This window comes from Microcebus murinus, chromosome 11 (assembly GCF_040939455.1).
Source record: "Microcebus murinus isolate Inina chromosome 11, M.murinus_Inina_mat1.0, whole genome shotgun sequence".
Classification (NCBI taxonomy): domain Eukaryota; kingdom Metazoa; phylum Chordata; class Mammalia; order Primates; family Cheirogaleidae; genus Microcebus; species Microcebus murinus.
This window is the reverse complement of record NC_134114.1, coordinates 46,282,893-46,306,642: the sequence shown is the minus strand read 5'-3', so window position 1 is coordinate 46,306,642 and position 23,750 is coordinate 46,282,893. Positions and strand designations below refer to the sequence as shown.

The following is a 23,750-nucleotide window of genomic DNA, read 5'->3' as shown; positions in this document are numbered from 1 at the left end:
GTATGCAAAACCTTCAGAACACTTTCTGAGATGACAGTGTTCTCTGGCTTCACCTATAGAATTCTGTGAAGAATCAAAGACTTTAACTGCCATTGCATGTAATCAGAGAATGCTCTTCTATTAGACATTTCTTAACAAATGTCCCATATAAAAATCAGATTTTTAAGAATATGTATTCATTTAGCAAAAGAGAAGACATTTAAATGAAAATTTTATTAACTGGATGTTTTTGTTATGTCATTATAACTATCTTAGGAGCAAGATTCCAAGGCAAAAGTGAAACTGATGGTGGTACTGCTATTATATTTAGCATTTAATACTAGCATGGCATTAGTAATATAGCAGATATAGAAATATTGTTTTTTTTGTTTTTTTACCATTCTTGAATTTGGTAATTCACTGTAGAATCTCTGTACAACATAAATTCTGATTCCTTTTCCATTTTGTCTAATTTAGATCCCCCTAGCTTCTGCTGAGTATAAAATAAATGGGTCTGGGATTATAAATTTGCTTTTTTAAAGTTAAGAAATAAATTACTTGCTGAAAGTATTCAGATACATACCTCAATCTGGGCATTGTCTTTTCTTTTTTTTTTTAAATTATTTTTCATTTCAGCATATTACAGGGGTACAAATGTTTAGGTTACACATATTGCCTTTGCCCCACTCGAGTCAGAGCTTCAAATGTGTCCATCCCCCAGACGATGCACACCACACCCATTAGGTGTGAATACACCTATCTCCTCCTCCCTCTACCATCTGCCCAACACCAGATGAATGTTATTAATATATGTGCACTTAAGTGTTGATCCGTTAATACCAATTTGATGGTGAGTACATGTGGTGCTTGTTTTTCCATTCTTGTGATACTTTACTTAGTAGAATGGGTTCCAGCTCTATCCAGGATAATACAAGAGGTGCTAGATTACCATTGTTTTTTGTGGCCGAGTAGAACTCCATAGTATACATATACCACATTTTTATTAATCCACTCATGTATTGATGGGCACTTGGGTTGTTTACACATCTTTGCAATTGTAATTTGTGCTGCTATGAATGTTCTAGTGCAGATGTTTTTTTTTATAGAATATCTTTTGTTCTTTGGGTAGATGCCCAGTAATGGGGTTGCTGGATCAAATGGTAGTTCTACTTGTGGCTTTTTGAAGTATCTCCATATTACTTTCCACAGAGGTTGTACTAATTTGCAGTCCCACCAGCAGTGTATGAGTGTTCCTATCTCTCCACATCCACCCCAACATTTATTGTTTTGGGACTTTTTGATAAAAACCATTCTCACTGGAATTAAGTGATATCTCATTGTGGTTTTGGCTTGCATTTCCCTGATTATAGGGCATTGTTTTAATGAACATGTAAACATGTTTAAAATTAACCTTCACCAGAATTAAGCTCAGTAGAAATAGAAATTGTTAGTGATAGCTCATAAAATTAAACTTATGAAATATTACTAGGGATAAATTTTGTACTTCTTTAGTTTTAAAATTTTTTTTTGCTTGGCTCTTTATTGGAAAATGAGTTTTTATGTTATTAATACTGTGTGAGATGCCAAAGAATAGCATGAGAATTTTTTGTTTTATTCTAAAGCTCATTCATCTACTTTATTTATAAATCAATTATCTATTGAATGACTGCTGTGTTCTTTATTACAGAAGAAAATGGTTTCTTTTCATTTCAGGTTTTATCTGGCTTCTTATAAACTTATAGCTTTAGGAAATGCTATACTTCTTAATATTTAGTAGCTTTTAGCACCATTGGTATAAAATTTAAAAACATTTTAAAATAAATTAGTAATTTATAATTTTCTAAATTTACTTTTAATTTTAATATGACAAATCATGTAATTTTCAGATGAGGTTATTAATCAAGATATGATAAATCCATTTGGTGTGCTCTTCGAAATTATGCTTTCTTTTTTTTGAGTGTATATATTTAAGGGTATTATATATATTTGTATATAGTTTGTAGATACACATCTATAAACTGATATGTATCACTGATCTAACAAATATATAGGGGAATCAACTTTGTTTCAATGAGAAATTTGTATCTATATTACTACTTATTTACTTTAATTTACATATAATTAAACTTTTAAAGTAATACAGAAATGAATCAAGACATTTGCTAAAGCATATAAGCCAGGATTTTCTGGGAAATGGTTACAATTTTAAGAATAATTTAAGAATTTAAAAATTATTTTATCTCCATCCCATACATGTTTTATCAATTTTAAATCTTATATATTTTAGGAGGGCTGACATTTTCTCTTATATTTTTATGTTGAGCAATAAGTTAGTGATTATAAATATCCATTTATGACACAAATTTATCTGTTTTTGTACTGTATTTAGTTTTCTGATTTCTGGATTTGATGTCTAATGTAACTTATTTTATAAATATAATTTTAAACACAATAATGAAAATAGTATTAGAATAAGAATTTGTGCCATTCTTCTATATTTCTTGGAACATTACATACCATCAGTCAAGTGCTTTGGCTCAAATACAGTTAACAGAAATAAGGTTAAATTTTCACTTTTCATAGATTGAACCGTTAAAGCCTGGTTGCTCCCAGCTTTGTTTTGGATGGTGGTAGTATTTGTAGTACCATGAAAGATCCATCTATTTTTATGTAAAAATATGCCTATTTAATTATCAGGTATATGACATCATAGTGTAGTAATGTTGGATTAATAGTTCATAATTAGAACTTCTGTCCTAGGTTTCATGAAGATCACCTGAGTAATGGAATAAATAAGCTCATGTCTCTTTTTGCTTCAGTTTTCTCACTTTCAGAATGGGAATACATGCCCCAATTCCTTCCCAGATTGTAATGATTCAGATCTCTTTTTTCCTTTTGATAAGAAAAATATTAAAGGATTATTATAATTACAAATAAAAATATGTCAGGTTTTCTTTCTAAAAATCCATAAGCCTATTAGCCTATTTCCAACAATTCTTTATTCCAGACATTAAATCACTTCATAACAATAAAAAATTAAAAAGCCATTCTTTATTGCACATTTACAATATATTTGACAATCTTCTACTTAAATAAATGCTAAATTAATTACAGTTTGGACATGCATTGTTCTTTTAGACTACTGAAAGTTGTTGAATTGTTTATTTCTTCAGGTTATTTATCCTGTAATTTGGAAAGTGTTAATATAGGTCTCTAAAGTGTCTACTGGAGGGGGTTAGTCCCAAAGTTTGTAGTATTACATAGTTTTACTCTTCTGTTGCTTATAACAATTAAAATTACTGTACTAATTAGATCTGTACAAAAAGGATAGTCAGTTTTCTTGGTAATAGAAGGGGACATAAGTAAAGGCATTTGGATACCAATATTGAATATACCTTGCTAGATTAGTTCCCAGAAAATGTTGTTTATCTTTAATGAATATAATTTGCTTGAGAATAAGTAATGATTGACTAAATATTTCATCAGTTAAAATACTGTCTGTTCAGATTATCATTTCATTTTGTATTTTAACTATTTTAAGAGGGAAAACCAGTCTTTATAATCAAAGTAAGTATAAAAGTGACACAGTAAAATTAGAACCCCAAATCCTAAACCAAGAACAACTATGAAATTAATAGTGCATTGTTGCTAAGCGCTGGATAGATTAGCTTTTAAATAAAGTTGGTTTGTTACATGAAAAACATTAATAAGTCCATTATTGTCAGGCTTTCTATAAACACCAACAATTTATATAATGCAACATTATAAAAACTTCAAAGCACATTTAAAAAATGTTTAAGCAATTGTTATTTACATCTTTTATGATTGTTCAACTGTAGTAGGTATGAAAATTCCTAAAACGGAAAGAAAAAATAGCAAAGAAAGCAGAAAACAATGAATCCAATGACCCAGTTCACTGAATAAATATATATGATCACCATATCCATGTCAAACCACCATCCACGGCTATCATCCTCAAAGTGCAGGTAGTCCATCCTGTGTGCACCATGTGGGAACTGCCTTCTTGTAACTGGAGCTGCACGTCTATGGAAACCTAGAATATGTATGAACATGTTAAAGCTCATTAAATTCAGATAAGTGCTCAGAAAGAAAGCTGAATTATGAATACAAGTACCATGAATGAAGCATGTCTTGATTTCACTGAGTGGTATGTTGTATTCCTGAGAGTTTTTTTCAATGATGAGCAACTACCAGAAGCTGCTTCTAACATTGAGTGTTAAGGGCAGGGACAGTAAAGTTAGCAAAGAGCACAGGATATAGAGTCAAGATACTCGCCTAGTTCTGTCACTTTACTGGGGCAAGTTATTTAGCTCTGAGTCTCAGATTTCTCATAACATCTAATCAGTTCAAATATTTGTGAGGATCAAATGTAATTATTTTCACATGAGAACATTTTCTAAATGTAAACTTTATTCATGTTTCATTTCACAACTGCTGTTACTGTTTATAACTTCTTATCACTAACTTAACCTTAAATCTATACCTTGAATTTCATTCAGTCCAGTTATTGCATCAAAGTTTTGAGAAGAATGTCTCTTATATCTTGTTTTAGCAGTGAATAAACTGGAGAGACATGATTCTGTGAAGCTCTAAATTGAAACAAATTCTGGTTCATCCATTTTTTTTTTTTTTTTTTTTGAGACAGAGTCTCACTTTGTTGTCCAGGCTAGAGTGAGTGCCGTGGCGTCAGCCTAGCTCACAGCAACCTCAAACTCCTGGGCTTGAGTGATCCTTCTGCCTCAGCCTCCCGAGTAGCTGGGACTACAGGCATGCGCCACCATGCCCGGCTAATTTTTTATATATATATCAGTTGGCCAATTAATTTCTTTCTATTTATAGTAGAGACAGGGTCTCGCTCTTGCTCAGGCTGGTTTTGAACTCCTGACCTTGAGCAATCCGCCCGCCTCGGCCTCCCAAGAGCTAGGATTACAGGCGTGAGCCACAGCGCCCGGCCGGTTCATCCATTTTAACAATTGAGTAATCTTAAATATTATGTTGTAGATCAGGCTGCTTATTCTGACTGTAAGGTTGCATTCATTTGGGTATTAGTATAGTTATTTAAAGTCAAACTTCGCTGTTTCTGTAACCTGAGACTTTGCTTAATTTATCTATCAATTCCAGGAGTCTCTTGGTGGAATTTTTGGGGTTTTCTAGATATAAGATCATATTGTCAGCAAAAAGTGATAGTTTGACTTCCTCTTTCCCAATTTCGATATCCATAATTTCTTTCTCTAGCATACACAAATCAGTAATATTCCTTTATACCAATAACAGTCAAGTTGAAAGTCAAATAAAAGACTCAATACCATTCACAAGAGCTACAAAGAAAATAAAATATCTAGGAATATACTTAACTAAGGAGGTAAATGATCTCTACTAAGAGAACTACTAACACTGATGAAATTGCTGATGATGTAAACAAATGGGGAAATATATCATGCTTATGGATTAGGAAAATCAACATTGTTAAAATGTCCATACTTCCCAAAGTAATTTATAGATCCATTACAATCTCCATCAAGATACAAAAGTCATATTTCACACATATAGAAAAAATTCTATGCTTCATTTGTAACCAGAAAAGAGCCTGAATAGCCAAAGCAATCTTGAGCAAAAGGAACAAATCTGGAGGCATCACATTACCAGACTTCAAACCATATTACAAGGCTATGGTAACTAAAACAGTATGGCATTAAAAAGCTTCTGGCAAATAGACCACCTACAGAACAGGAGAAAATATTCACAAGGTATACATTGAATAAGGGACTAATAACCAGAATCTACAAAGAATTCAAGCAAATAAGCAAGAAAAAAACTCAACCTCATTAAAAAATGGGCAAAAGACATGAACAGAAGCTTCTCAAAAGAAGACAGGCAGATGGATAATAAACATATGAAAAATGCTCAACATCACTAATCATCAGGGAAATGCAAATTATAACCACAATGAGAGATTATTTTACCCCAGTTAGAATGGCTTTTATTAAAAAGTCCAAAAACAGTAGATGCTGGTGTGGATGCAGAGAGAAAGGAACAGTTATACACCTTTCGTGGGACTGCAAATTAGTATAGTCCCTATGGAAAATAGTATGGAGATTCCTCAAAGAACTAAAAGTAGACCTACCATTTGATCTAGCAATCCAACTACTGGGTATTTACCCAAAGGAAAAGAAATCATTTTATCAAAAAGAGATATATACTTGAATGTGTATTGCACCACGATTCACAATTGCAAAGATGTGGAATCAACCCAAGTGCCCATCAATTTATGAGTGGATTAATAAAACGTGTATGTAAACCATGGAATACTATTCAATCACGAAGAAGGATGAATTAATAATGCCTTTTGCAACAATCTGCATTGAATTGGAGATCATCATCCTAAGTGACGTATCTAAAGAATGGAAAAACAAACACCGCATATACTTACTATTAAATTGGAACTAATTTATGAGCACACATGTGCATAGAGGGAAGTATAACTCAATGGAAATCAATCAAGGGGAGGGACTGAGCAAAACCTACCTAATGTGTACAATGAATGCTATCTGGGTTGACAAGGACACTTATAAATAACCCTGACTCAAGCATTACAAAAGTGATCCATGTAACCAAAAACATTTGTACTTCCACAATACTTTGAAATTAAAAAGACTCAAATCTCCTTAGTCAAGAACAATCCTATTTTAAGCTTATGTATGCTTATTTATAAATTATGTTTACTTATATAGATGTAAAACATGAAATTAAAAGGGATGAGATAATGAAATAAGTGATGTTTTGCAATAAATTGTAGTCATATTTCAAATAGTTTTGATAATCTCTAATTGTTTATGGCTGACTTTCTATATTTGATTTGATTTTTAAAAAATGATACATAATATTTGTACATATTTATGGAGTACATATGCTATTTTGTTACGTATATAGGCTGTAATGACCAACTCGGTATTTTGGGTGTCCATTACCTCGAATATTTATCATTTTTATGTGTTAGGAACATTTCAAGTCCTCTCTTCTAGCCATTTTCAAATATTTGAAATATTGTTAACTATAACAACTCTACTGGGCATTTGAAGATTAGAACTTATTCCATCTAACTGTATGTTTTTGCCCATTAACCAATCCCTTTTTATCTTCCCTCACCCAAACATCCTTCCCAGCATCTGGTATCTATTATTCTACTCTCTACCCCCATGAGATCAATTTTTTTTAGCTCTCATATATAAGTAAGGACATGTGATATTTGCTTTTCTGTGTCTGGCTTATTTCACTTAGCATAATGATCTCCAGGTCCATCCATGTAGTTGCAAATGACATTTCATCCTTTTTTAAAGGCTGACTGGTATTCCACTGTGCATATATACCACATTTTCTTTACCCCTTTGTTTATTCATGGTAACTTATATTGATTCCATATCTTTGCTATTGTGAATAGTGCTGTAATAAACAGGCAGCTTTGACATATGGATTTCTTTACTTTGGGTAGAAACCCAGTAGTAGGATTGCTGAATCATATAGTAGTTTTTAGTTTTTTGAGACATCTTCATGCTGTATTCCATAGTGGCTATACTAATTTAAATTTCCACCAATAATGCATAAAAGTTCCCTTTTCTCTGTATCCTCACCAGCATCTGTTATCTTTTATCTTTACTCATAGCCATTCTAACGGGAGTAAGATTATATCTCATTGTGGTGTTGATTTGCATTTCCCTAATGGTTAGTGATGCTGAGAATTTTTTAATATACTTGTTGAGCACTTATTAAGTCTTCTTTTGAGAAATGTCTATTCATGTCCTCTGCCCACTTTTAATAGGGTTATGTTTTTTACTGTTGAATTGTTTGTGTTCCTTTTATATTCTGGATATTAGTTCCTTGTTGGATAGTTTGCAAACAACTTCTCCCATTCAACAGGTTGTCTCTTTACCCTGTTGACTGTTTCCTTTGATGTGCAGAGGCTTTTTAGTTTAATATAATCCCACTTGTCTTTGTTTTTGTTGCTTCTGCTTTTGAGGTATTAGCCATAAAATCTTTGCCTAGACCAACATTCTGGAATGTTCCCCCTATGATTTCTTCTAGTAGTTTTAGAGTTTCAAGTTTTGTGTTTAATTTTTTAAATCAATTTTGAGCTTATTTTTGAATGTGGCGAGAGATAGGGGTCTGGTTTCATTCTTCTGCGTATCATATGGGTATCCAATTTCCCCAGCAACATTTACTGAAGAAGGTGTCAATGAACATTCTTGGCATGTTTGTTTGAAAATTAGTTGACTGTAATACATGGATTTATTTCTGGGTTCTCTATTCTGTCCCATTGTTCTATGGGTCTGTTTTTATTCTACTCCCATCCTGTTTTGATTACTATAGCTTTGTACTATATTCTGAAGTCAGGTGGTATGATGCCTCCAGCTTTGGTCTTTTGCTCAGGATTGCTTTGGCTATTCAGGCTCTTTTTTGGTTCCATATAAATTTTAGCATTGCTTTTTTCTCTTTGAAAAATGACATTGGTATTTTGATAGGAATTGCACTGAATCTGTAGATTGCTTTGGATAGTATGGTCATTTTAATGATCTTAATCTCTCCAATCCATGAGCATGGAATGTCATTTATGTCCTCTAATTTCTTTTCATCAGTGATTTGTAGTTTTCCTTGTAGAGGTCTTTCACTTCTTTAAATTTATTTCTAGGTATCTTTTTTTATAGCTATTGTAGATGGGATTGCCATCTTGATTTCTTTCTCAGTTAGTTGACTACTGGTGTGTAGAGATGCTACTGATTTTTGTATGTTGATTTCATATTCTGAAACTTTACTGAATTTATTCATCATATAAAAGTTTTTTGGTGGAGTCTTTAGGTTTTCCTAGATCTGCAATGAGACATAATTTGACTTCCTCTTTTCCAATTTGGATGCCTTTTATTTCTTTCTCTTTCCTGATTGTTCTGGCTAGGGCTATGTTGTATTTGTGCTGAAAGTGGGCATTGTTATATTGTTCCAGTTCTTAGAGGGAATGTTTTCAGCTTTTCCCCATTCAGTACAATATAGGCTGTGGGTTTGTCATATATGGCCTTTATTATGTTGAGGTATGTTCTTTTTATGTCTAGTTTGTCAAGAGGTTTTTATCATGGAGGGACATTGAATTTTATCAAATGCTTTTTCTGCATCTACTGAGATGAGCATATGATTTTTGTCCTTCATTCATGTTGATTCTGTCATGTTTGATTTTCCTATGTTGAACCATTCTTGTATCCCTGGTATAAATCCCATTTAATCATGGTGTATTATCTTTCTGATGTGCTGTTGAATTTGTTTTACTAGTATTTTGTTGAGAAATTTTGTATCTGTGTTCATCAGAGATACTGGCCTGAAGTTTTCTTTTCTGTTGTTGTGTCTTTGTTTAGTTTTGGCATTAGGATAATGCAGCCTTCATAGAAGGAGTTAGGGAGAATTCCCACCTCTCCATTTTTTTGGACTAGAGGAGAACTGATGTTACTTTTGTGAAAGTTTGGTAGAATTCAGCAGTGAAGCCAACTGGTCCTGGCTCGCTCTTTGTTGGGAGCATCACTATTACTGATTCAATCTCATTACTCATTAGTCTGTTCAGGTTTTCAATTTCTTCTTGATTGAACCTTGGGGGGTTGTATATGTCCAGGAGTTTAACCGTTTTGGCCAGGTTTTCCAGTTTGCAGGTTTATAGATGTTTATACTAGTCTCTGATGATTTTTTGTATTTCTGTGGCATCAGTTATAATGCCTGCTTTTTCATTTCTGATTTTATTGGAATCTTCTCTTTTTTTTTTCTTGGTTAGACTAGCTAGAAGTTTATCAATTTTCTTTATCTTTTCAAAAATTTTTGTTTTGTTGATCCTTTGTACTTTTTATCTCTAATTCATACTTTTCTATTTATTCTTTCTTTCTAGTAACTGGGTTTGCTCTGCTCTTAGATTTCTACTCTTTGAGGTACATTGTTAGATTGTTTATTTGAAATCTTTCTACTTTGTTGATTTAGGCATTTAATGCTTTAAACTTGCCTCTAAGCACTGATTTTGCTGCATCCAATAGGCTTTGATGTGTTATACTTCTATTTTCATTTGTTTCAAGATTTTTTCTTTTTATTATTTATTTATTTCAGAGTATTATGGGGGTACAAATACTTTGGTTACATAAATTGCCTTTGTACCACCCAAGTCAGAGCTACAAGTGTGCCCATTCCCTGGACAGTGTGCACTGCATCTGTTAGGTGTGAATTTACCTATCCTCTCCTCCCCCTCCCCCCTGCTCAACACCCTATGAATGTTACTTCCTTCTATGTGCACATTAGTGTTGATCAATTAGTACCAGTTAATGGTGAGTACATGTGGTGCTTATTTTTCCATTCTTGTGATACTTCACTTAGAAGAATGGGCTCCACTCAGGATAATACAATAGGTAGTTAAATATTTTTTATGGCTTAGTAGTACCCAATGATATACATATACCACATTTTATTAACCTACTCATGTATTGATGGGCACTTGGGTTGTTTCCACATCTTTTCAATTGTGAATTGAGTGCTATAAACATTTGAGTACAGATATTTTTTATAGAATGTCTTTTTTTCCTTTGGGTAGATCTCAGGTTACAAAATCAATGTACACAAATCGGTAGCATTCATATACGCCAACAACAGTCAAACTGAGAACCAAATCAAAGACTAAATACCTTTTACAATAGCAAGAAAGAAAATACCTAGAAATATATTTAAGAAGGTGAAAGACCTCTACTGGGAGAACTATGAAACACTGAGGAAAGAAATAGCAGAGGATGTAAATAGATGGAAAACCATACCATGCTCATGGATTGGCAGAATCAACATTGCTAAAATGCCTGTAGTACCCAAAGTGATCTACACATTCAATGCAATCCATATTAAAATACCAACATCATTTTTTGCAGATCTAGAAAAAATAATTCTATGCTTCATAGAATTCATGGAACTAGAGAAGACCCTATATGGCCAAATCAACCTTAAGCTAAAAGAACAAATTGGGAGGCATCACTTTGCCAGACTTGAAGCTATATTACAAGGCTATAGTAACCAAAACACCATAGTACTGGCAAAAGAACAGAGTCAATAAATTTTTTGCTTTCCCCCTTAATTTCTTCCTTGACCCCATGGTTACTTAAGACATTTTCCTGAAGATATATCTATGGCAGGGGTCCTCAAACTATGGCCCATGGGCCACATGTGGCCCACTGAGGACATTTATCTGGCCCACTGGGTGTTTTTGCCACCACTGCCTATCCTGCTTAACAGCTGACTCATCCCAGGCCCACAGTGCTCATGTGTGGAATGTGCGCCGCACTCTCCAATGGCCCTCCAACAGTCTGAGGGACAGTGAACTGGCCCCCTGTTTAAAAAGTTTGAGGACCCCTGACTATGGTGTTGGTTGGGTAGAGCACTTTGGGTTTGATTCTGGGTGCATTTGGTAGTGTAGTCTCTATATGATTTCTTTGGTTATAAACAGCATCCATGGTGTCTGTGATTTTCTTATTGGCTTAAGGTGCAGTTGTTAGTACAGGTAGTGGTGAAGTTTTGCTGAGGACAGGGATTCCCAGTGGGTCTGTCCTCAGGGCCCAGTGGTGGCAGTAGTGGACTGAATGTGCCTGTCTTTGCCCCAGGGCAACATACACTGGCAGTGGTGGTAGAGGGTCCTGGTGGGCTGATACTTGGGTCTGCAGACTTGGATGCTGGCAGTGGCAATGGTGGGTTGAGCAAGTGGGCAGGTTCTCAGGCTCTTCGGCAAGGGTATGGTATGGGCAATGGTAGTGGCAGGAAAACCCTTTGGCCATGCTGGTGTTGGTAGTGCCTACAACAGTCTGGGTGGGCCAGTCCCTAAGCCCACAGGTGGCATGTACAGGTGGGGATCAGCTGCAGTAGTAGTGGCAGGTTGAGTGGGCCTGACTTCAGCTACCCAGAGGGAATGCTCAGGTGCTAATGGGGGAGGATAGAATTTTGCAGTCCCCAGGGCCTTGAATAGCATGCTCAGGCACTAGGGGTTGGAGTTGGACCAGGTGTACCTGCCATCAGCCCCTCGTGCATGCAGGAGCTGGCTGTGGTAGATAAGGGTGGGATGATTGTTAGACCATCAGTGAAATGCTTGGGTGGGAACACTAGTGGCTGTGCTGTAGCTTTGCTACTGGAGAGGGTAGAGCTGCTTTCAATGGCTGTATGCAGGCAGTTGTGGAGTGTATGAAAGCTGCAGTGGTAGCTGCAGGGGGATTCTGTCTTTGGGGTGCACAAAAATGTGTGGTGGCTTTTCCTTACTGATGGCAGTAAGGTCACTGCCAATGGCTCATGGCTCAGCCCTGGTGGTAGCATTCTGCCACAGGTGGGGAATGTCAGTTGTGCTCCTGAGGTATGGAGATGCAGGGGCTATTGTGTCCCAGGGCTTGATGCAGTCTGATGGGGACTGGGTGCCTCATATGGTGCCTTGCTTTAGATGCTTAAGACTTGTGGGCGTATGTGAGATGTAGTGTGAGCTACCTCTCTGCAACAATGCATTTGTGCAGTCTTTAGGCATCTCCCTCTACAGCAGTTTTAGGGCCCATGAGGGTCTAGAGGGGCACTCTTGTGGCTAAGATTGCAGGAGTGTGTGGTAAGAATGTGGCCCACTAGGGGTGCCTCACTTACCCTTTCCCTGCATTGGGAAGTCTCTCTGGGCTCCCAGCAGAGCAGGTTGCCTTGCTTTCCTCTCCATTCTTGTATTTGGTGTATCCTGTCACTTCTTTGTTCAATTCTAGTATTCTCATAGAGAATCTGTTTGAAGTATGATAGTGAATAGAATATTCACTATGTTGGTTCTTCTTTGTGGAGGAAATGAGTACCAGAGGCTTGCAGTCAGCCATCTTGAAGTCTTTCCTCCTGATAACTTTAATTTTCAATTATAATCTTTATAGCTTAGAAAAGGTTACATTAGGATGATGTGTCAGCTTCTCTGGTTTTTTTTTTTTTTTTTTGGTTTGCTTTTGTTATTAGTATTATTTTCAATCTGATTTCTTTACAGGATTCTGTTTAAGTCCCTTGTTCACTTTGTGCTGGTCATTTAGGTAAAACTAGATAATATAATCATTTAACAAAGCATCTGTAATCTTCAATATATTGTAACACATGGAAAATAAATGAATGAAGCCAGCCCTTCTGTGTTGCCAAACTTCCAGTTTTTCCTCAGCTAACATTACATACCATCATGACATGTAAGTGAAAATGCCAATGTCAGGCCTCAATAAATATTAAGGCTTACTTCTTCTATTTAGATAAAAATCATAAAAAATTTTAATGTTCTTTAAATTCCAGTTGATTGGCTTGCACCCAATCTGTGAGCATTCTACTTTGACGAACACCAGGGAATTTCAATACCAACAGTTTTTCTAGACTATCCTGTTTTCAAAAGTGTAGTCAGTATTTGAAGAAGAAAAGGCCTTTTTTGCGTGTGTAGGAGAAAGGGGAAGTGGGAAGAGTTTTTCCACACATTCAAATATTATCCTAATGTGCAAACACAAATATTCTCGGTGTAGTGATATAACTTTTTAAAAGTTTCTTCACAGGCCGGGCGCGGTGGCTCACGCCTGTAATCCTAGCTCTCTGGGAGGCCGAGGTGGGCGGATCGTTTGAGCTCAGGAGTTCGAAACCAACCTGAGCAAGAGCGAGACCCCATCTCTACTATAAATAGAAAGAAATTAATTGGCCAACTAATACATATAGAAAAAATTAGCCGGGCATGGTGGTGCATGCCTGTAGTCCCAGCTACTTGGGAGGCTGAGGCAGGAGGATCACTTGAGCCCAGGAGTTTGAGGTTGCTGTGAGCTAGGCTGACGCCACGGCACTCACTCTAGCCTGGGCAACAAAGTAAGACTCTGTCTCAAAAAAAAAAAAAAAAAAAAAAAAAAGTTTCTTCACAAATATAGGCTAGAAATTCTTATTACTAAGAAGAAATTATTTTTTCCTATCCAAAAGGATTGGTATAGGCCTTAGATTATTCAGATTCAAAAGTTTCGTTTGAGTAAAAGGAATAATGGTATTAATGGTATAGTTTTAATAAAAATAGTACAGCTGAGAATAGATATGGCACAAAGGATGAAACATTTTGAGTAGGGTGAGTACACATGTTGGTTTCTCTGGGACAGCCCCAATTTACTCTTGTTCCAGCATAATATATGTGCCTTCATTGCTAATTTCCTTTATTGGTGGAAGGAGGGAAAAAGAAGGCAGTATAAGGAAGATTAGATTAGAAACTTTGAATCCAACTCTGAATACCACAAGGTGATGTTGACTCATGGTGGCTTAGGAAACAAGTTTTTATAGATAAGGTGGAAAATGATCATTGGTTGGTTAATTTTAACTTTTTTTCAAGTGAAGAGAGAGTATTTATAATAAATTTTGGAATTCCAAAGCTGTGAATTATAGGAGATTATTGCAATTTTAAAATCAAAGTCAGACTAATAGAAAATCATCTCACAGATGATATATTACTGTTATTATATATGTTACTGTTATTTGGTAAGCCTTAGATTAATAGTGATATTAAAACTTGCTAGAATACAAATCAGTGATTAACTGCAGATTCCAAGGTAAAATGATAATAAAAATGCCTAATTCATTGGGTTATTATGAGGATTAAGTAAATTAATATAATACATGAAAGGCATATGCATGGCCCATAGTAAAGGTTCAATAATGTTAAATTCATCTTTTTATTTTAAACATCCCCATAAGGAGAAAAATGTTATTTCAGTGTGTCTGTACATCTTGCAAAGAGGCAGTAACTGCCTTTATTCTGGACTATCTTTTGAAAGATATTTGTATAGCAAACAATGTTGGAAGATAGTGTCCCCTTTTGAAGCAGAGGGCAGGTTTGTTTATAGTTTTGGAACATAGCATATTATAAAATGCTTGTTATAAAAGATTTGAGTTTTGTAAACTCAGAATTCTTCCATGTAACACACCCCAATGCATGTATACATATTGTGACAACCTGTGGAAAATGGGGCTCAACAATACATAACACGTGCTGCTATGCCGGCTATTGCTATGAGTAATAAACCATTCTTTGTCTTTGACCGATGAATCTTGTGCCGTCCTGCTAGCATCCATGAAAGTGGCCAAATAACTTGTTAGCTTACAAATAGGTAAAATCTCAGGCCCGTAACAGTTCTTGACAATGGTAACCTTGCAATCTCTTTTAGTTTCTGAAACAGTTTGCATAAAATTGGAATCCTTGAACGTTTGATAAATCTAGTCTATGAAACTATTTGGGCCTATAGTCTTTTCAGGCATAGTGGCAGATTTTAAAATACCAATTGATTAACAGTTGTTGGTCTATTCATGTTTTCTAGCTCTTTTTGAGTCATTTTTAATAATTTTCATACAAAATTATCCATCATCTCCATGTTTTCAAATGAGTTGGACTAAGATTTTCATAGCTGTTGTATACTTAAGACTCTTCACAAATATTCTGGTCTCTTTCTTTTTTTTCCAGAATATTATAGGGGTACAAACATTTTGGTTACATATAATGCCTTTGCCTCACCTAAGCCAGAGCTGCAATTGTGCCCATCCCCCATACAGTGTGCCCAGATCCATTTGTTGTGAGTTTACCCACCCCATACCACTTCCCTTCCATCTGAATGACACCCGATGAATATTACTTCTATATGAGCACCTTAGTGTTGATCAGTTAGTACCAATTTGATGGTGAGTACATGCAGTGCTTGCTTTTCCATTCTTGTGATACTTCACTTTGAAGGATGGGCTCCAGCTCTATTCAGGATAATATATGAGGTGCTAGTTCATCATTGTTTTTTGTAGTTGTAGTATTCCATGGTATACATGTAACACATTTTATTAATCTACTCATGTATTGATGGGCACTAGGGTTGTTTCCAAATCTTTGCGATTGTGAATTGTGCTGCTATAAACATTCTAGTGTAAATGCCTTTATTATAGAATGTCTTTATTTCCTTTGGATAGATGCCTAGTAAGTGGGATTGCTAGATCAAATGGTATTTCTATTTTTAATTCTTTGAGATAACTCCAAATTACTTTCCACAGGGGTTGTACTAATTTGCAGTCCCACCAGCAGTGTAAGAGTGTTCCTATCTCTCTCATCTAATCTCTTTCTGAGTACATGGTTTATTTGTACTTCCCTGTCCCTTGGAAGATAGGGATGGCCATGAGATTTGACCAGTAAAAATGACTGTCTAATGAAAATAATGTGCGTTGCTTTTGGGTAGAAGCATTTATCAGTTTAAGATGCTGATAGTCTTTTTTTTTTTTTTTTTTTCTCTGCCACAACAACCAGCAATTTTCCAGGAAGAAACTTCTGTGTCATCTTGGGTCCCAAGTTTGGAATCATGTGGGATGGAGCCCCCAGCAGTTCAGGGAAAATTATTTCAACTTTACTATGAATTCTGACTGAAAATAATGAGATAACATATAAAACTATTGAAGAAATGGGTGATAAAAATGGAAGTTGAATTTGACTTGTTTTCCCACATGGGAAGAAAAAGCTCTTGGAGAAATTCATTGTGGTGAAATCAAAGAGCAAGAACGACCTGTGAAGAAAATCTCCAAGTTTGTTATCAGGTTTAGAAGATTTTAAAGATTGTAGTTACTTCTGTCTCTTCTTATATTCTATTTTATAAAAGCAATTTTACTTCAGAATGATTTCTCTCATATCTTAGAAAATAAGGCTATCACTTTTTTCCTATAGAATATGATACAAACATATTCATCATCAAAGACTATAAGGTGAGCTCCATTATTTTGAAGTTTCTTTCAGAGATAGAAAAACTGTCTCTGAACAGTTATCTCTCATTATTGCAATTTCAGTAGTTCGCACTATGCGTATAGTGCATAAGTGCATACAGTGTACGTTAGCTGCATGGATGAGTGAGTACCTGCATATAAGGGTAGACTTTAGAGAATAAGATGAATCATTGGTATATTTTTTGAGAATATCCTAAATCAAGACTTCCAATTATATTTTCAGCAAGAGTTCAATATTATTATGAATATATTTGAAAGATATTTTATAGTTCTTATGAAAAAAATATTCTTTAGAAGCTAATTGAGAGGGCTTTGAAATCAGTATTAATGTCCTATCTTTCACAAGTGATGGGACAGACAAAAGGTTAAAGCACAGTGTTTTATTGTTCCATATTCTTCATATTACCTAAGAATTTTGTTATTTTAAAGTTGATTGATATAAGTAGGTCTTAGCAGGGGTGGAGTGATATATTTATAGTTATAAATAAGTATAGAGCTATTGTTAATATACTTGAAAATTAATGCAAAATAGATTTCAAATTTCATTTTTTCTCCTATATATTTAGGCTTCCAGAGTCAAATGTATTAATCCTTAAAAAATTAACCTTTTAAATGAATAAATTAAAATGTACTGCAGATTATTTACAACTCTGGGCTTAAATTTCAATATAGTTTATGAAGTTAGACTAAATTACAAATTTTTAAATGTTTAGGTTCTATAACAAGGTAAAAAGTGAGTACCAAGTGTTTTATAAAAATATTTTTATTGGGTAAAATATCTATAACAAAGTTTGTATTTTAAACCATTTTTAAGTATATAATTCAGTTAGCAGCATTAATTACATTTCCCATGTTCTACAACTATTACTGCTATTTCAATTTTTTTTTTCATCATCCCAAACAGTTTGTTTGGATAGCAATAACTCCCCACTATCCCCAGCCCTTGGTAATCTCTAATCTACTTTCTATCTATATGAATTTGCCTATTCTAGATATCTCATAAGTAGGATCATATAATATTTCTCCTTTTGTGTCTGAATTATTTCACTTAGTGTATTTTTCAAGGTTTATCCATATTGCAGTATGTATCAGAACTTCACTTTTTTATGGCTTTTATTCCTTTTTATGCATTATATGTGTATACCACATTTTGTTTATCCATTCAACTGCTGATGGAAACTTGGGTTGTTTCACCTTTTGGCTATTGTGAATAATGCTGAAATGAACACTGGTATACAAGTACATGTTTCAGTCCCTGTTTGTAATTCTTTTGGGTATATACCTAGGAGTAGTACTGTAGAGTCACTTGGTAATTCTATGTTATATTTAGCATTGTTGTTTTTTGTTTGTTTGTTTTTTGAGACAGAGTCTTTGTTGCCCTGGCTAGAGTGCCCTGGCGTCAGCCTTAGCTCACAGCAACCTCAAACTCCTGGGCTCAAGGGATCCTTCTGCCTCAGCCTCCCAAGTAGCTAGGACTTACAGGCATGCACCACCATGTGGTTTTAATTTGTATTTCTCTGATGATCAGTGATGTTGAGGATTTTTTCATGTTTGTTGGCCATTTGTCCATCTTCTTTCAAAGAACTTCTGTTCTTTTGCCTACTTTTTGATGGGTTGTTTATTCTTGTTGATTTGTTTGAAATTTTTGTAGATGCTGGATATTAGCTCTTTACTGGATGCATAGCTTGTCAATATTTTCTCCCATTTTGTAGGCTATTTACTCTGTTGATTATTTCCTTTGCTGTGCAGAAGCTTTTTAATTTAATTGAATGCCATTTATTTATTTGTATTGCTATATTTGCCTTTGTGGTCTTAGTCATAAGTTCTTTTCCCATGCCAAAGTCTAAAATTGTTTTAAAATAGTTTTTCCTGTTTTCTTCTAGAATTTTTAAGCTTTCATGCCTCACATGTAAGGCTTTTATCCATCTTGAATGAATTTTTGTATATGGTGAGAGATAGAGGTCCTATTTCATTCTTCCGTATGTGACTAGACAGTTTTCCTAGCAACATTTATTGAATAGGACTTCCTTTCACCCAGTGTATGTTGGTGTCTAGTGTTGAAGATCAGTTGTTTGTAGATAGGTGATTTTATAATATTTGCATGTTCTTTCTTATGTTTCGTTGGTCTATGTCTCTTTTTTTATATTGGTACCATGCTATTTGGTTACTATAACCTTGTAGTATAATTTGAAGTCAGGTGATGTGATGCCTCCAGATTTGCTTAATAATATTTTGGATATTCAGGATGTTTTTGGTTCCAGATAAAGCTGACGATTATTTTTTAGGTCTGTGGAGTATGACATTGGTATTGTGACGGGGATCACATTAAATCTGTAAATCACTTTGGATATTATGGACATTTTAATGATATTGATTCTACCAATCCATGAGCATGGGATGTTTTTCCATTTATTTGTGTCATCTATGATTTCTTTCATCAGTATTTTATAGTTTTCCTTGTAGAGACCTTTCAGTTCCTTGGTTAAGTATTTTCCTAGGTATTTTACTTTTTTTGTATCTATTGTAAATCATATTGAGTTCTTGATTTGACTCTGTTATTTGTATATAGAAATGATTTGTGTACATTAATTTTGTAACCTGAGACTTTGCTGAATTTATCAATTCTATTAAGGTTATTAAATATGAAATGTCCAATTTCCTTAAGTACTAAGTTTGACAGTTGATATCTCTGACATGTCACTTTGACACTTCTTGTTTTATGTTGATTGTGAAGGTATATCATCAGTCTTTTAAATGCATGTTTTAGCTGTGATTATCTTTCAAATTTTTTTAGAGCAATTTTTGTAAAACCATGGATAAGTCAAAAATTCGTGTTATTTTTGAATATGAGTTCTGTCATGGAACCAATGCAATGCAGACAGCTCAAAATATCAACGAAGTTGATCCCATCCTTTTTGGGAAGGATGTGGCTAATGAACACACAGTATGCCAATGGTTTGAAAAGTTCTGTTCTAGTGATTTTAATCTTAAAAATGAGCCACGTGGATGACCTGAGACCATGCGGTGGATAATGATGAGTTGAAGGCTGTAGTGAAAGTGAATCCATCTCAACCTTCCCAAATGCTTCTTTGCTGTCACCACATAAAGGTGAACCACTTCTATAGCATATTGTTACATGTAATGAAAAATTGATTCTTTTTGACAATCACAAGCATTTGGCACCATGGTTGGATAAAGAGGAAGTGCTGAAACACAGTTGAAAACAGAATATTCATAAAAAAAAAAAAGCTAGTGGTGTCTGTTTGGTGGTCCAGTACTGGTATTATCCACTACAACTTCATGAAACCTGGTCAATTGATTACAGTGGATATTTACTATAACCAATTGGATAAAATGATAAGGAAGACTGCAATAAGGAGCCAAAATTGGGCAATAGAAACAGGCCAACCCCTTTGCAAGACAATGCTCAACCACATATAGCATAAACAATGTTGCTCAAACTACAGAAGCTGGACTTGTAAACTCTGTCATCCACTAGACCTTGCACCAACTATCACTTCTTCCAAGCTTTGGATCACTTCTTGCAAGGAAAACATTCAATTCTCAACAAGCTGTGGAAAATGCCTTTCACAATTTCATTGCCACTTGCTGACCATGCTTCTTTGCTGCTGGCATAAACAAGCTACCATTAAGATTGCAAAACTGTGTTAATAGTTTAGGTGCACACTTTAATTCTACTGTTTCTTGTTTGAGATATAATAAACTATACATTTGATTTGAAATTGGAAATTTCATATTTAATCACCTAATAGTAGTCTTTTGGTGGCATCTTTAAGTTTTCTAGATACAAGATCACAGCGTCACAAACAGGGATAGTTGGACCTTCTCCTCCTCAGATGGATGCCCTTTATATCTTTCTCTTGCTTGATTGCTCTGGGTAGGACTTCCAGTACTATGTTGAATAGAAGTGGTGACAGTGGGCACCACTTTCTTGTTCCAATTATTAGAGAGAATGCTTTTAACATTTCCCCATTCAGTATGATATTGGCTGTGGGTTTATCATATATGGCTCTCATAATTTTGAGATGTTCCCTCCATGCCTAGTCTCTTGACAGTTTTTATCATGAAAGGGTGCTGGATTTTATTGAATACTTTTTCCACATGTATTGAAATCATATGGGGATTGTTTTTGCTTCTGTTTATGTAGTGAATCATGTTTATTGATTTGTATATGTTGAACCATCATTGCATCTCTCCTGTGAAATCCAGCTGATCATGGTGAATTATCTTTTTGATGTACTGTTTAATTAAGTTTGTCAATATTATGTTGATGATTTTTGTGTCTATGTTAATAAGGGAAATTGGTCTGTAGTTTTCTATTTTTGTTGTGTCCTTTCCTGGCTTTGGTATCAAGGAGATACTGGCTTCATAGAATGAGTTAGAGAGGATCACCTTTTTCTCAATATTATATAATACTTTATGCAGGACAGGCAGTAGTTCTTCTTTGTGGATCTTGGTAGAATTTGGCTGTGATTTGGTCTGGTCTGGGGCTTTTTTGGGGGGGAGATTTTTTATTACTGGTTCAATCATACAGCCATTATTGGGCTGTTCAGGGTTTCTATTTCCTTCTGATTCAGGTTTGGGAGGTTTTGTGTTTATAGGAATTTACCCATTGTCTCTGTTTTTTAATTTGTGTGCATTATAGTTTTCATAATATTCACAGATGATGTTTTGTATTTCTGTTGTACTGGTTGTAATGTTTTCTTTTTCATTTCTCATTGAGCTTACTTGAATCCTCTCTTCTATTTCTGGTTAATATGGATAATGGCCTATCGATTTTATTTTTTCAAAGAACCAATTTGTTATTTCATTGATCTTTTGTATTTTTTTGGTTTCCATTTTGTATAGTTCTGCTCTGAGCTTTTCTATTTCTTTTATTCTGCTGGCTTTGGGTTTGGATTGCTTTTTTTCTAGCCCTTTGGATGTGACATTAGACTGTTAATATGTGCCCTTTCTGTCTTTTTGATGTAGGCATTTAAGGCTATGAACTTTCCCCTTAGGACTGCTTTTACTGTGACCCCTAGATTTTGAATGGTTGTGGCCACTTTGTCATTCAGTTCATGGAATCTTTTGATTTCCATCTTAATTTCATGTCAGATGCAAGGATCAATTAATATTCAGTTGTTTAATTTCTATGACTTTTTATAGATTTGAATGTCTCTCTTAGAATTTATTTTCTAGGTTTATTCCACTGTAGTATGAGAAAACACATTGTATTATTTCAATATTTTTGTATTAACTGAGACTTGTTTTGTAGCCTAAGATAGGATCTATCTCAGAAAATGCCTCATGTGCCAATAAGAATATGTGTGTATTCAGTATTTTTTCTGTATAACATTTAATGTTTTTCTTCCCTAATATATTTCCCCCTTCTGTTAATACAGAGTACAGAATAATCTAGATCTTATCAATTAGTCTATTTATAATTATAACCATTTATTAAAAATTTAAGTATCAGTAAAGTTCTAACAGCAAATATAGCTTAGAGATCTCAACTCTTAAATTTAACCTAATCTCTAACATATTACAAAATAATCTTTTGTCAGGAAACATATCCAAACGCCTCATTTAGGTTGTGGCACAGGGCATATTAGACCATTATTATTATCAGTAAGTCATTTAGGATAGAGATGTTCTTCCATTTTACAGAATAAAAATTTAAAAAGAAGACTCTAGGCTTTGAGAGTTTAGTTGATTTGCCATGGGTCACATAAGTTATAGAGCTGAGTCTTCAGCCAGTTTCTGTTTATATATCTATGATAATCCTGTAATTTTCAGATATATCAAAACTATAAGACAATTCAAGTATCTTCTCTCAGTAGCTTGACATTTCATAAAAAATATTTCACAAAATTTCTATTTGATAAGACAGCTATTTTTCAAAATCATTTTATCTATTCCCTTTGAATATTTAAATATATCTCACTTTAAATTCCTTCTGTGACATTAAAATAATGGGCAACCCTAAGTAATACTTGAATCTATTTGTAACCTCAGTAGTTACAAATAGGAGTGGTGGTAGGAGACATTTTGGAAATATGTGGGGACATTTTTGATACAACAAGTTGGGGGATCTATTTCTGGTCAGGTATGTTAAATGATCAACAGTGCGAGGTTAGCCTCATAGCAGTATTGAGTTAGAATTGACCAACAGTGTGCTTTTGAGAACACTGTAGAAATTGCGTATTTGAAAATCTTTTTAAAACAAAATAAAGAATTGAGAAGAAAATGGCCCATGGATGGTTCAAATCATAACCAAAGCTTATTATTGGCTAAATCTATCTTATCATGGCTCAGACAAGGAATCACTTAAGTAGCAATATCCATATCAAACAGAAAAAATATTTCTATAATTTCTAAATCTATAAATAGAACTTATTAGAATGACTTGGTGAATAATTCATCTTCTGGGATATATCACTTGGTAACCAGTTTTATAAATATATATAGGCCCTTAGAGAAAGGAAAGGAATATATTTTATAATTTTGACCTATTTAGAGACGTTACTTACTAGTTGTTAATATTTTGAATAGCATACTAACAGGAAATGTTCAGAAAAGTCACACTCCACTAATTTAATAATAGTTCAGGAAAAAACATTTTATCTGATTGAGAGATTACTTTCTTTTGAGGGTTTAAAAGAAAAAAGCACCATCGATTCAACTATGACTTATCTGTCCAAAGCTCTGCTAGCATTTTTGACAGTCAGTACCCATTTGACAGGAAGTCATATTATCAAGTGCAGCTTGAAAAACCTCACATATGTCCACTAGTTGTTTATATAATCTCTTAAAAGTGAACTACTAACCTATTCTTTTGTTGTATGTGAACTCTTAGGACATATACCTAAGGAATGTAGAATAAAATAACTTGAAAGCATAATGCATATTTCACAGGGAACTCAAAGTTTCAAATCATTTAAATTCTC

At 34.4% G+C, this 23,750-nt stretch overlaps 1 protein-coding gene across 1 annotated transcript in view; it reads right to left on the bottom strand.

Annotated features, from left to right (window-relative positions):
• Window positions 1–3,010: 3,010 nt before the first annotated feature.
• Window positions 3,011–23,750, bottom strand: part of RNF180 (ring finger protein 180) — a 126,685-nt gene continuing 105,945 nt past the window's right edge. Inside the window, exon 7 of the mRNA XM_012784053.3 lies at window positions 3,011–4,033. Within this exon, the coding sequence (XP_012639507.2) occupies window positions 3,834–4,033 (200 nt within the window). The 3' untranslated portion in view covers window positions 3,011–3,833. The remainder of the gene's footprint in view (window positions 4,034–23,750) is intronic.